At 29.6% G+C, this 15552-nt stretch overlaps 1 protein-coding gene across 2 annotated transcripts; it reads left to right on the top strand.

Moving 5' to 3' along the window:
• Positions 1-306: 306 nt before the first annotated feature.
• On the top strand, positions 307-10067 carry LOC110607769 (nucleolar protein 14). 2 transcript variants are annotated; one of them, XM_021746935.2, is made up of 14 exons: positions 307-634; positions 719-853; positions 1278-1434; positions 2565-2644; positions 2864-2923; positions 3018-3227; positions 3578-3706; positions 3899-4579; positions 5159-5351; positions 5456-5649; positions 5985-6089; positions 6965-7104; positions 9107-9385; positions 9503-10067. In XM_021746935.2, the coding sequence occupies exons 1-14, from the start codon at positions 410-412 to the stop codon at positions 9765-9767; spliced, it is 2853 nt and encodes a 950-aa protein (XP_021602627.1). In that variant the 5' UTR covers positions 307-409; the 3' UTR covers positions 9768-10067. The 2 variants fall into 2 exon arrangements, with proteins under 2 accessions (XP_021602627.1, XP_021602626.1); XM_021746934.2 differs by having other exon boundaries at positions 3575-3706.
• Positions 10068-15552: the final 5485 nt, after the last annotated feature.

Raw genomic sequence — 15552 nt, 5'->3', positions numbered from 1 at the left:
CAAACAAAATTATTTGTATATTAAATTAAAATATTAGTAATTTTTGTTATGTAATTTAAAGTTGGGAGAGATTTTGATACAATTATTTATATTAGTGAAATTTTATTATAAATTAATTTATAATCTAATTCTAGTAAGTCACTGATAATTAAATTAATCAAAAAATTTTATGATATAAATCAGAAAAATTACTGATCCAGCTGTGAAATTAACACAAATAAATGGCGATATCCAGAATATTCGATGAGTTATGAAAATACGTGGCTTTTCAATCTTTTAAAATATAAAAGCCAATAATACGTTTAGGTGATGCCGGTTGGCCTTTCCATTATTTTGTTGTTTTCAGTTTTGCCCCCGTCTAAACCCTAAACCCTCGCCCAAAGCTCCATCTCTGTCCGGCACAGTTTCAATGGCGAAGACAGCCAAAGGAGCCGGCGGCGACAACAATGCTAAGAAAAAGAACAAGAAGAACAACAAGTCAGGTCCAAATGTTGTGGCAATGAAGCTCAAGAATCCAAAAGACAACCCTTTCGAGACCATTTGGTCCCGCCGCAAATTCGACATCCTCGGCAAGAAGAAGGGCAAGGGCGAAGAACGCCGAATCGGCCTTGCACGATCCCTTGCCATCGAGAAGGCATCTCTACTCACTCTATCAAATTCCAGAAATTGAGTATTTTACATGTATAAGTAAGCATAATTTCATGTTTCGTGGTGGCAGAGGAAGAAAACACTTCTGAAGGAGTATGAGCAAAGCGGGAAGTCGTCGGTGTTCGTAGACAAACGAATCGGGGAGAAGAATGATGACCTCGGAGAGTTTGATAAGGCAATTATGCGGTCCCAGCGCGAGCGTCAGGTTGGCCTTTGTTTTTCCCTGTTTGCTCATTGGAATGAGTCAAGGAAAAATGGTGGATAAATGTTTGATTAATGAGAGTCTTCTTGTTGGCATATCGCTAAAATAATCGACCTCAATAGAGATAGCAAGCCCATATGATTGCGGAAATTCTTTAGGAAATACATGTTCTTTTGTAGGAATTTATGTAGGAGATTCCAAAACTTGCATTTTTATGGTTTTGGAACTACAAGTGATTTTTATAAATCTTCCTTTTCTGGTACATGTTCTTCTTCCATGGGCTCTAGAACATTGCAATGCTAATTTTGGAAACGTTTTAGTTGCTGATGTATAAAGTTCGTATATATGAATGAAAAAAGTGGAGTGCTTATTCTCTCTCTATCTCTCTCTTGTTGATTTCATTTATCTTTTGTTTCATTTTTCATAGTTGAAATTAAGCAAGAAGAGCAAGTATAACTTATCAGATGGAGAAGAAGAAGATTTCGAAATTCAGGGCTTTGGTCCCTTTTCAGATCAGGATGATTTTGAGGATGGAATGCTGTCTGATGATGATAAAGTTGATGCAGAAGCAGATGAAACAAGGAGTGCGTATGAACAACTCTTTTTTTCCTTTTAAACAAATTTGGCTTTGTTGCATGCTGACTTTGGTTTAAATTTTGGTTCTTACTATTGATCATGTGAGGTAAAAGTCTAAAACTCAAGACATTTCATTTTTTTAAAGTGCCCTTCTTGGAGTGGATTCTGATTCAAATGGGGGGGGGGGTACACATTGTGAGCCAGATGGCTGAGCTTCACAAGTGTTAATTTTGCTTGATAGATCATTTTTCTGTTGACATGTCCTTGTAGCATTATCTAATTTAATTAGCTACTTCAGCTCCTTGTGTGAGGCTGTATACTGAAATTCTTGTTTTCTGTGCCATGTTGTGTACCAAGTTGCTTGTGAGCTATTCGAGGCTGGACTTGATAAAATTTTGGCATTACTTGATTTGTTTCTAGACAAGCCAAACTTGGGCCTAAATTTTATGCTTATTTGATGAACGAGCCAAATTTGGCCTTACAAATAGTTAGCTTGTTGAGCTTGAGAGTTGGCTTGTTTTCCAGGTTTGCGAGTTGGCTTGTAAATATGCTTGTTTGGTTAAAATTATTAGTTTTAAACATATTATTTTAAAACTAAAACTCATTCAGCTTTGCTCGATTTGTTTATACTCCTAGTTACATCTAAAGACCTCACAGCAGAATGTGTTAACTGTTCTAATTATGGGGAAAATATATTCCCTCATACTCTCCATTTTTCTCTCTATAAATGCCATCTCCATATTGTTTCTGATGCATTCTAATTCTGTTTACATATCTTAAAGTGTTTTGTATTTGTTTTCCTCTTTTTGTTTGCTAAACCATAATTCTCTTGCACTGCATGTGTATTTTTGTTTGCTTGACATTTGATTCCTTTCTTTCTTCTTCTTTTTTAATCTCTCTCTCTCTCTCTCTCTCTCTCTCTCTTTTAAATGGCCATGATACAGTTTGCTGAAATTTGTTTATTTGATGGCTTTGATGCTTATCAGTCTAGTAGTCTTGTGTCATGTGGTTTAGGTTTAATTCTCCAACCGAAGTGCTATTGCTCATTGTTATGGTCTTATTTAAACGTCTTTTTATTTCATTATCCTATATTTAAGTTCATTCACGACTTCAATCTCATATTTCTCTTTTTTTGCAGGGAAGTTGGCCAAATTGAAGCAAATTAATGATAATGATACACCCCAGCAAGTGGAGCAGGGCATGGAAGGGGAGGAAAATGTGAGACTTACCCTGTTACTTCCATTATGGTCTCCAATCATCATGTTCAAATATGAAAAATTATATATTATTCCTTTACTAAAATTTTGAACTTAGAATTGAATAAGTGCTGCAATCCATTGAATATAATTTTATTTAGCTGTCTTATTAATTAAAATTTTGGTGTGAGTGCCAAATGATGCCTTCTCCTTGATTTAAAGTATGACACTCTGATTGCAGAAGCACAAAACCAAGAAGGAAGTTATGGAGGAGGTTATTTTGAAGAGCAAGTTCTTCAAGGTGCAGAATCCTTTGTCTCACTGAAATTGTTTACAAAATGAGACTGTCTTTGGTCTGATCTTGTTACATAATTGTTTTGGATATTGTGTACCAGGCTCAAAAAGCAAAAGATAAGGAGGAAAATGAAAAGTTGATGGAAGAATTAGATAAAAGCTTCACATCTTTAGTGCAATCTCAGGCCTTATTATCTTTGACTGAACCGAGCAAGATGAATGCCTTGAAGGCGCTTGTGAATTCCAGCCTTCCTAATGAGCATGTAAAGAAGGATGATTTAGTGAGTCAAAAACCAGAAGTTCTTAGGCAGGTATTGTTTGATGTTCTGGGATCTGTCAACTGTTATAGAAAATATGTTTAGTGGTTTCTGAGTTTGCTGCTTTTTCTTTTCCTATTTTTATTTTCTAAATGTTCCTGGATTAAATTGTTTTTTTATTATTATAGACCTCAAGTCTGGCCTAATTGGTTGTGTCATCATGTTAAGGTCCCTATTCCCCATTTTAGAAGGGATGGTTTCTATAATTTTTCACCCTTATAGCTGCTTCCTTTGTTCATCTTATAAATTATCTAAAGCTCTAAACTTAGCGGATAACAATAACAATTCCTTAGCTTACCTAATTCTTAGCATGGGAAATTTAGGCTGTTTGCTGTTTTCAGCAGGAAAAGCCTGATGCTTATGATAAACTTGTCAAAGCAATGTCGTTGGATATTCGTGCTTATCCATCAGACAGGACAAAGACACCAGAAGAGATTGCCCAGGAGGAGAGAGAACGACTAGAGCGATTAGAGGTATGTTTCTGCTATGTTGAAGCTAAGAGTGTTCTGGACTTTTAGTGCAGTGTTACTGATTTAAACATAAACTGCATTTTGTTTTCCTTATATGTTGATCTTAACTGTGAATCTATCTTATGAATTATGATATAACGGTTGCCTGCTTATTTGAACTTCTGTTACTAACTTGTGCGGCACTCCACTTTTCAGGAAGAGCGAAAGAAACGGATGCTTGCAATTAATGACTCTAGTGATGAAGAGAATGATGATAATGAGAAGCCATTGACCCAGAGGCCAAGGTCAATTTCTGGGGATGATCTGGGTGATTCCTTTTCTCTCCATGACGAGCCTAAGCCTGGAAAGGGCTGGGTTGATGAGATTCTTGAAAGAAGGGATGTGGATGACTCTGAGAATGAAGATGATAATTCTTCTGAAGATTCAGAAAATGCTGAAGATGATGGTGATAGTGAAGGATCTGATGAAAGTGAAAGTGATGAACATAAGGATGTAAGTGATAAAACTTTGTCTCTGAAGGACTGGGAACAGAGTGATGATGATAATCTTGGCACAGATTTGGAAGATAATGAAGAAGAGCACAATGACAAGCTTGATGATGAAAATGAAGAAATGGAGCGAAGAGGCTGCAAGAAGCCAAAGAAAAATGATAATATCAATTCTAGGGAAGGAGATGGAGAATCTTTGGTTGCGAAGCACGTAAATCAGCTTTCAACTGAACCAGACATTCCCTTTTTAATTGAAGCCCCAAAGAGCTTTGAAGAACTATGTGCATTATTGGATAATTGTTCTAATGCCAATGTTATTGTTGTAGTCAATCGAATTCGGGCAAGCAATGCTATAAAACTTGCTGCAGAAAATCGGAAGAAAATGCAAGTATGGAAAATTTTCTTACATCTTTATTTGCCTTGTCTGTGAGCATGTGTAGTTATTATTCATTTATTTATTTTTATTGGTGTAGATGGGTCATGACCAAGCTTTGAGTGCTCTAGAAGAATAGTTATATTCTGGAAATGCCATGGAGTTATTTTATTTTGTTATGTTGATTATATGCTCCTAAAGTCATCAACATAAATATTATGGACGTATATTTTAAAAATAAAAAACCCATGGATGAGTTTTCTAGTTAACATAATGGTGATTTTGATTAATATATTGATAAGATTTTTATCATTATTTGTTGATTTCTTTTTCAACTCTTTTTCAGCATGTTTATTTTATAAACTTTATCAAATAATTCATTATTAAAAATAAACTGGCAACTCATGTGGATCATTAACAATATTTTATGGTTACTTAAGCAATCCCAAAGAGAATTATCAGAAACACCTTGGGAAGTTTCTTAAACTATTTTTCTGACTTGTGGTTGTCATGCATGGTATGGTTATGCATTTGAAGAATTCATTACCACTTGGCTGTTGCTTCTATTGAATAAAAATAATTTTCTTTTTGCAGGTATTTTATGGTGTATTATTGCAATATTTTGCTGTCTTAGCAAATAGAAAGCCATTGAACTTTGAGTTGTTAAATTTGCTGGTCAAGCCACTGATAGAGATGAGCATGGAGATTCCATACTTTTCTGCAATATGTGCTCGTCAGCGGATCTTGCATACTCGAGCACAATTGTGTGAATCTCTTAAGAACTCAGGTTGCTTCTAATGGGAGTTATTGGTTTTACCAATTTTGTTCTGAGTTACTTTGCTTTGTGCAGATTTTTAAGAAAATAATCTAACATATTTTGTCTTCTTTCAGAGAATGGTGCTTGGCCTTCTGTGAAAACATTATGTCTCTTGCAGTTGTGGTCAATGATTTTTCCATGCTCTGACTTTCGTCATGTTGTGATGACTCCGGCAATATTATTGATGTGTGAATATTTGACGCGTTGCCCCATCACATCTGGTCGTGATGTTGCAGTTGGTTCTTTCTTATGCTCAATGGTTTTCTCTGTATGTACACTAATTCATTATTTCTCCTGCATTTTTTGTTAGAAATCTTATGCAAAGTGCTGCAATTTATTTTAACCATATGTACATATACTTATGACTTTCTGAGCCATGCCCTGCTCCCGCATTCTCTCTTCTATTTGTTATTTAATTTAGACTTATCACTTTCAAACATACAGCTGTCATGATACTGAGTCATGCAAATTTAGTTTTCATTATTAATGTCTACTTATCTATGTTAACAGCGGCTTGGTTAAATCATATTTAGTAACACTTGCATGGCATTCTTTTCCCCATTCTTATAGTTGTAAGCTATTAATCTGATCCATTTATTGCAGGTCATTAAACAATCTAAGAAATTCTGTCCTGAAGCCATAATGTTTCTCCAATCATTATTAATGGCAGCAATTGAAAGAAAACAAACATCTTACGAGGAACCTCAGGTATATGAGATATGACGGTTGTGTTTTGTGGTGTGGTTCACATTGTAGCATGGTTTTTGCTGCCTTATTTCATGGTTCATCCAACAAAATAGCACCTTCTCCCATCCAAAATAGAAATAGAAGCGCTGATTGGCTCATATATAAGAATTTTCAGTTTTATCCATTTTTTTTAGTTTTATCAGTTGTGTACCACACTTTGTAATTGGTTGCAACTGAATTTGTGCAGAAATCATATCATAAAATCAGTGTTCTCTCAGAGCCACTGAATTGGCATACCTAACCTTTTCATAAACTGAATATGATTTCAACTTTTGACTTCCCCTAATTGAACCTCTCCATCTAATAAGACATAGCATTTTAGATTGTTGGACGACACTTTGCCTGCTAGCTTTGTTAGCATATGAATCCAGCTTAGTATAGATATTCTGTTGTGATGATTATACCCATGGAAATATTTGCTACCAATTATCAACAATGAGATAAAATTGATAATCAGATAAACTTTAAATTCTCATACCCCTCGTTTGGCATGAATGATTTCACAAGAAAAGAATTCAAATGAATTATTGCAAAATCATTCATGATTTCATCTCCACACATGAAAAATTTTTAAGTTAAAAAATTTTGAATTCTTTTATTCTATATAAAAATCTTGCAAGAAAAGAATTCAATTCAATTGAATTCTTACAAAATTCTTGATTTCAAACGGAGGGATAAAGTTCAAGGTTATGGCTGTCAAGTATCAACCCTAAAGAAAAATATATATGATCGTTATAATTTTCAGTTGTGCACTTGCTTTCTAACATTACCTTTTGAAGCCCAAACTAGTTGCAGTAGGCTGAAGAAACGACTCTTGATTATTCTTGTTCTGGCAGTTTTATCATCTTGTGGAACTAAAAGCACTCGGGCCCCTGCTGTTTATTCGGCATTGTGTAAATGAGATTAGTCCTCTGAATTTCTTCATGATAATGGACATGCCAGAGAACTCTGCGTTTTTTAGCTCAGATAATTTCAGGTGAGAGATTTTGCTTCTGTATTGATGCATCAGTCTGGTCATGTAGGAGTTGGTTCATTGGAAACCTATACTAAGTGCATGAAGAAAAATATGATATCCAAAGGAGAATAATTTGAGATCAAAGTTGGTGAGGGATCAAGGCTCTAGGGCCATTTTACTGTTGCAGGTCTTGACCCTTGACAATAAACAATATTCTTGCATGGTGTTTTCGAGATTATATCTGAGAACAGATGCTAAGTCATGTGATTTGCAGTTGGGGTTTTAACCGGAAGATCTGAGAGCTTGAAGGAGTGAAAATCAAGTCTGAATTTTCATGATATTACTTGCAGAAAAGAAAACAAAAATTATAAGCATTGCACCTAAAATTCCTTAAGCATCATATCCTTAAGCATCATATGTAAGATCTTGTTGGCATCAAAGTTAGTGTTAGAACTGCATCACTCAGTCCTAAAGAAATAGTACTGCAAGAGATCTTGGAGTAGTTATCTAATTGATTAATTATTGAAAGCTATATTATTCGCCTTAATCAAACGCAATTTACTTAATGAAATGCAGCGTGTGGGTAATTCGTATACATATATAGCTTTCTATAACCTTTTTTCTACTATCCCCCCTTCTCTTGTTCTATTCATACTCTATTCATACCTTTTTTTTTTCTTCATTGTGTATTTTTTTTTTCAATATATTAACATTCATATTGCCAACACTGTATTAAATAAATATAATCCGATCTAAGATAATTGGATCTTACTGTGGATCTATTTATCCCCGTTCCATGGATTTGGTTTTTTCTTCATTCAGGTGATGGGTTTCTTGGATTTGTTGTGAATAAAAGTTTTTTTATTGAAAGAAATGTATAAAAAAATGTCATAGTTATATATATATATATATATATATATATATATATATATATATATATGGATGTGATATAGATGTTTTTATAATTATTAATCCAACTAGTGAGGTAATATGGTCCCCAGTTTATGGATCATGTCACAGATGGTTGTAAGCAAAGAGGGCTTACCTTGTTCTTTCCTCGACCTTTGATGTACCCAATACAAGAAGGGAGCTTGTGACCTACAAGCTCAATATTTGAACCCAAAATCTGTTTCAAAGGAAAGAACACACTGAAAATTTTTTCCTCCATTATTTTTATTCAATTCCTTATATAAATATGCAAATTATTGATCCTTATTTGAAAAATGCAGTTGATTTAACCATTGATATGTTGCTCATATAGTTCAAAATTTAAACCAAAAACTTACAAACAAATTACTGCCTTGTTCCTGCAATGAAGGCCAAAATTAAATGATTGCATTTCCTTTAATTCTGCTTGTCATGCTTGGGTGAGAGACAGAACTTGTTCTAGAATTTAAGCTGACCAACTGGATTCCTTTTGCCCAAGTCTCCCGCATTAAGGTAGGCCACCGGATTGTGATCTACCACCCTTACGGTCACCTGCCTTCAGCCTGGTCATCCTGTCCAGGGTGTTACCGATCCTTCGGTCATCTGGCCCTCTCTTTTTGCCCAACCTGCTGTTGTTTGTCCTCAAGCTAAGCCTGAATTAGACTCTAAATGTAAACTTCTGATTTGAAAAAATAGCATCTCAGAAAATGAGACTCAAAATGTGTCAGCAACGGCACGAACCTTTCCATCAAACCATGAAATTGCTGTGATATTGCTGACTTGTGTGACAATGAGGAACATATAAATATTGAAAATTTTGCCTAATTTCATTCCTGTATTATGATTTTATGGCCCCCAAAATTTGCCCCCTTTTAGTTAATTGATTGTTTCCAAATGTTCTGCAATCCCTAGAACTAGAAATTTTTGGATTAAAGGTCTCATCTTGATGCCTGTCAGAATCATCTCCAATGATTGATGTAATATTATGTTTCGGCAATCCAATAGTAGTTGGGACTCATTTTCTTACTGTATGCGTATCAATGCCATTTTTTGCATGTTTGCTTTTCTAATTACAAAAATGAACTTCCATGTGCAGGGCTAGCATGATAGTTACTGTGGTAGAAACTCTACGAGGATATGTTGAAGTTTATGAAGGGCTGAATTCTTTCCCAGAAATATTCTTGCCAATATCAACATTGTTACTGGAAGTGGCTAAACAGGAACACTTGCCGGCTGCATTACAAGATAAATGTAAGGATGTTGCTGAACTTATTAAGAGGAAAGCTAATGAAAAATACGAGCTGAGGCGACCGCTTCAAATGCGGAAGCAGAAGCCAGTGCCTATCGTACAACTTAATCCGAAATTTGAAGAGAAGTAAACATTTACCTCAACTTTTCTTTATTTATTTGCTTCTTATTCCTTGATGTGTGTTGCATCGTGGTAGAGCGAGATGGAGTTAAAACATTTAATTGTGATATTGTTCTACTGCAGCTTTGTTAAGGGTAGAGATTATGATCCAGATCGTGAACGGGCTGAAGCAAGAAAGTTAAGGAAACTCGTAAAAAGAGAAGCTAAAGGGGCGGCTCGCGAACTGCGAAAGGACAATTATTTCTTATTTGAAGTAAAGGAAGGACAAAAGGCTCAAATGCAAGAAGAAAGAGCAGAGATGTATGGAAGGGCAAGGGCTTTCCTCCAAGAGCAAGAACATGCATTCAAATCTGGGCAGCTAGGAAAAGGCGGTAAGAGAAGAAGATAGAAACGGAACATACAGATTTTATATGTTCGTCCTAGTTGCATCTTTCCCTTGTGGTCTTGCTGATTCCCCACACATGATTTTTTTTTTTTTTTTTCTAATTATCAATATTATTAAAAATAGTATCTGATATATTACATTGTAGTTTATTTAGGATAGGTCTTGAAGAATGGCTGCTGCTTTGCTATGTATTATTATTTTCTTTTGGGTGCAAGGCAGTAACTTAGATTCATTAAAAAATTTCAACATGCAAGATTTTTGTATTTTCTAAATTAAATTCATCGGTTGAGGTTCCAGTGTGTTGCATTCATTATTACAGTCTTGAATTGGACATGGAATAAGTCAAATTCACTAGTTATTGGCTGTCGTATATACGAGAATTATTAAGAGAGCTCCAAGTAGAAACGATAATTACTTGAAAGAGGAGTGTTTTTCTGTACTAAACTCTGGCTGGCCAATCAGATAGCTCAATTGTGAATTAGAACTTAGTGTAGTGGTGTTCATTTGCAAATTTTAATTTTTTGCAAGGATACCTAGTCAAGATCATTAATTGGTTTTTTTATTTTAAAAAATACTTAAATATTTTAGAAAGTCTAGTAATAGTTTTTTTATTAATTTTAATCATTTAAATATTTTATTATTTAATGTTTATGGTTTTGAAAAATTCTGATTTATTTTTAGAAGTTTATTAATTATTTTTTATATAGTATAAAAGATATTTTAGAATTTTTTATAACATTTAAATATTAAAATTTATAATATTTAAATATTAAAATTAATAGGGAGATTAATTAATAAATTTTTTAAAATATTAATTAATAAATTTTTTAAAATATTAAAAACGTGTTATTATATTTTTTAAAATAAATCAATCAATTAACAGTATTATTATATTTATATTTTTTAAAATAAAAAATTATTAAATAGAGAGATTAATTAATAAATAGTGTTATTAAATTTTTTAAAAGTGAGATGAATTAATAAAAACTGTAACTGTTTGTGAATGAGTATGTTAGTAATTCATGAATCGATAAACCTGGCCAGTTTTTATATCCGTGATTCTTCATCTTATTCAAGGAATTTTGATGGTGCAGTGAATTAAATCGCAGGCTCATTTTATTTCAATGAAAATATTTTTTAAAAAATATATAAAAATATATACTTTAGTAATAAAGTTATTTTGAAAAGACTTTTTATTTCAAAAGAAAATATCATTTTTTAAATTTTAAAAATTCTATTAATGTCGCTGTGTATGAATTTTATTAAACTCTTTATTTTTTAATATTATAATTAATATAAAATAAATTATTTTTAAAAAATATTTATGAAACGAATGAAAATTAAGTTTGTAATTATTATATATATTAAGTTTAATATAGAATAATTTATAAAAATAATTAATAGGATAAATTATATTTTAGTGTTTTAATTTTAACGTAATTAAGAGATAATTTCTTATATTTTTCAAATTCAACGTTTAAATTTTTATATAATGATTTTTATCAAATTAAAAGTTTTTCATTTATTATTACATTAGTTAACCAGTTAAAAGGATAAATATTTTAAATATTTAAAATATTTTTATAAATATTTAAATTTAAATTTTTTATAATATAGGTGAGAATTTTATATTGTATAAATTATATTTTGATCCCTAAATTTTAGTATTATTAACAGATCAGTTATTATATTTTTAAAATTAAATCCTTAAATTTCTTGATAAAATTACAGTTCTTTTATCCACTATAGATATTTATTCAAAATTAGTGAATTGTCAAACTTCTTTTAAAAATATAATTTTTTTTTAAAATATTATTTATAAAAGTTTACGATCTATTTAAAAATTACTTGATATTACTTAAAAATAACTAAAGTTGTAAGCATTTTCTGAAAATTTTAAAGTTATAAGTATTGAAATATTTTAATGAATAAAAATTAAAAAATAAAAAGTGTTATAAATTAGTTAAATAATATATTATAAATAAAAGTTAATGGGTGTTAAGTGTTCTTTTAAATAAAAAGTAAAGGATTAAAATATTTAAATTGTGATAGATGAAGATAAAATTATTATAGAAAGATTTAAATATACGATTTTAAAAATACAGAGACCGATTCATTAATTATACTAAAATTTAAGAATTTAAGTTTAGTTTATCCAATTAAAAAGGGTAAAAAATAGATTTTTACACTTTTAATAATAAAGATGGATGGTTGATTCAAAAAAATAATAATAAAAATGGATGGAGAGACCTATAATTTAGACAGACTGATTATAGAAAAATTTAAGTATTTAATTTAAAAAATATAGAAATCGATTCATTAATTATGTTAAAATTTAAGGATTAAAATGTAATTTACCTTATTTAAATTGAGTATAAGTGTATGAATATTTAATTTCTCTAATTTATAATTTGGGTAGGTAATGGAGGTTAATAATTTATTGCTGGTGTTTAAAGGGCGTTTAATTTAACTTTTTCTCATGACTGACAGCTGATTAATTTTCAAACAATTAATTTATATATTTAGTAAATTATTTAAAAAAACAATCGATAGTTTGATAAACATTTATCAGCGGCCTTTTCTTCCACCCTCATTTTAAAACTTTTTCATGAGATTTTATTTTTTCATTTGAATTATACTATCCATTTAATATTTATTATTATAAAATTTTTATAATAAAATAAATTTTATTGTATATTAATAAATTATTTATACTTATAATATAAATATTACAAAAATAATTATATTAATTATAATATTTATTTAAATAAAAATACATATATATTAAAAATAATTAATATTTTATTTGCATCACATTTTTAAATATTATATATATTATTTTCAATAATAAATAATATATATTTCTATTCATTGTTTCACACGCTAATAGCAACAATTATATATATTTTAACAAAAATTTAAAATATTTTCATTATAATTAAAAATTAATTATCAATTATTAGCAACAATTATCAGTTATCAATTAGCTATGAGTTGCATTTAATGATTAAACCAAACTGGTCTTTAATGTATTAATATGGATTATAAATTTTTAAATTATTTTTATTTTTATTAAATTTAAATTAATTATTAACAAATATTTACATATTAAAAAATTTAATTAAATTTATTGGATCATATGAAATTAATATTTAGTAATATATTTAATTTTTATTTGATGTGCAAATTAGATTGAAGTTGAAAGTTGAACTTTAAATTTAATATTCTTTATGGACGTAAAATTATAATTATTGAAAAAAGAAATTGAGAACAATACGGCAGTCACCATTTACACAGTAGGAGTTGGTGTTGATTGAAGTAGTGGGCCCTTGCACTGTTCATCAATTATTCTAAAGGCCGAAACAAAAAAAAAAAAAAAAAAAAAAAGTAAAAGTGGTAGATTTCTGCTTCAATTTAAAAATTAAGCAAAATATATTCTGTAGGTTGAGAATGCAATCCCACCAATTATGACCACATTCTCACATCAAAGACACCGATAATCTCAACTCCGCGTCAAAAAAAAAAAAAAATTACTATTTTAATTTTTAAAAAATTTATTAATTAATTTTTTTATTAATTTTAATTATTAAATATTATAAAAGAATTTAAAATATTTTTAATATAGAGAAACTAATTAATAAATTTTTTAAAAAATTTGAGTAGTTAAATAATAAATTTTTTAAAATTATATCAACTAAATTATATAATATTTAATGATTAAAATTAAGGAATGAAGTAATTAGTAGATTTTTTAAAAGGTTAAAAATATTTTAATATATTTTTTAAAATCAAATAACTGATTAATGAATTGTTTTATAATATAAAAATTAAATAATAATTTTTTATAAATATGTATTTCACTAGCTCCATGTTTAAATGGAATTGAATAATTTTTTTTTTAATATATGTTTGAGGCAATCTAGATTTTAAAAAGTTAATAATTATTATTAAATGTTAGTATTTTTTGTGAAAATCGATAATTGAATTTTTTATTAATTTTTTTCAAATCAAGTTTTTAATTCTTCTGGTTGATTTATGAAAAAAAAAAAAAAAAAAAGGGATTGTTTGATTAGCTGAAAACTAACTCCGAAATGGGAAGAAACTCTTTAATTATTCTAGATAGATTTATGTTAAAGAAAATACCATTCAGTAATCAAAAGAATCATATAGCATGGCAATTTAAATTATATATACAATTAAAATAAAATAAAGACTAAACTTTTATTTATTTTTGAAAAATAACTTCTATTTAAAAATATTTTTTGTAAAATTTTTTATTATTTAATTTTAATTTAAAAAGTAAAATATATTATTAAATTTATATATAAATCACATAATAAAATTTGTGAAAAATGACATTTTTTTATTAATTAAAATTTTTAAATATAAAAAATATTTTATGCAAAAAATATCTTCCGTGAAACTGAATATAAAATATTTAATGTTGAAACAAGTTGACCGACGTTTATTTTAATTGAAAACTAAAAGAATTAATTTTTCAAAATATGATATTCTAATGGTTTTAGAAAATAATTTGCTAATTCTGATAAACTATAAGAAAGTAAAATTATTTACCTTTTTATAAAACTGAAAAAGTTGTTAGAAACTTTAAACAAATTTTAGAAATTTTTTACGATTCTTTATCTTTAGAATATCTAAATACCTTAATTTTTTCCTTAAAACAATAAAATTATAAAAAATAATATTTTATAAGATTTACTTTTTAAAAAATTGTTATTTATTTATTTATTTTTTAAAAAAATTAATGTAACATTAATTAGGAAATGGATTAGTAGTTCCAATTATTATGGAAGATGGCATTACATCAAGGAATTATATAAAAATTCATATAATTTCTCTAGTAATACAACAAAATGTTCCTTTTCCATCTCAAATCAATACTCTTATACATATTTCCCTTTTTTAAATAATTTTAGCTAAATACTTTTTTTGTAAAGCAAAACTAGTTGTTGTATTAATAAAATTTCATAAATAAAGATGGATATCATCTCAAATAGAGAGATGATCATATTTAATAGATTCTCTAGCCAAAGTATGAGCAGTTAGAGTGGTATGACGACGAACCCATCTAACAGAAATATCAGTTCTAGAGTCTAACAAAGATTTACAATCATTCAAAATCAAACCAAGTTCAGAAAAGTCTAAATGTGGAGACTGAAGAGCTTGAACCACTTGCAAACAGTCCATAAAAATACAGCCATTAAAAGGCAAAAATTCTATCGCAAAAAGCAAATAGTGACGGAGAGCTAAAGTTTCAATAATTACCGGCGTACCATTACCTTCCGAGAAACCAAAAACACCACGTTGAAATATACCCTCAGAGTTTTCCACAATAAAACCGTAGCCAATAAAATCTTGAGTTTGAAACAAAGTCCCATCAACTTGACAAAACCAATTGAAATTGTCCAAACTTAAAGATGATGCACGAATTTGGAGAGGAACAGTTTAAGGATCACGAGCAGGGTTAGAAGAATAAAACAAGTTGCTGCTCTGATATAAAGTAGCAGTTGTATTTCCATGCAAAGCACCAGCACGTTGAGCAGCTTCCCAATCCAAGATATGATGCATGACATCTTCCACAAGGTGAACTGCTAAATTTTGCATCTGGTTCCATAATAATGAGTTCCTTGCTGACCATAATCTCCATGCACAGACCATTACAAAGGTTTTTCGAACCTTGTCTTGGGACTTCAAAATCTGCAGTAAAAAATTAAAAAAATTATTATTAGACTCCAAATCTCTCACTCCCCCTAACCTCCAAACTTCC

This window comes from Manihot esculenta, chromosome 17 (assembly GCF_001659605.2).
Source record: "Manihot esculenta cultivar AM560-2 chromosome 17, M.esculenta_v8, whole genome shotgun sequence".
Taxonomy (NCBI): Eukaryota; Viridiplantae; Streptophyta; class Magnoliopsida; order Malpighiales; family Euphorbiaceae; genus Manihot; species Manihot esculenta.
Note: the sequence above shows the minus strand (reverse complement) of the source record. Positions and strands in the feature narration are given on the sequence as shown.

What these genes read in the sequence shown, in the direction of transcription:
- LOC110607769 (XM_021746934.2), top strand. Translation starts at nt 410, where the DNA reads ATGGCGAAGACAGCCAAAGGAGCCGGCGGCGACAACAATGCTAAGAAA. An exon ending in GGTCCCAGCGCGAGCGTCAG is followed by an intron (nt 854 to 1,277) that starts GTTGGCCTTTGT and finishes CATTTTTCATAG; the next exon opens with TTGAAATTAAGCAAGAAGAG. An exon ending in AACGACTAGAGCGATTAGAG is followed by an intron (nt 3,707 to 3,898) that starts GTATGTTTCTGC and finishes TCCACTTTTCAG; the next exon opens with GAAGAGCGAAAGAAACGGAT.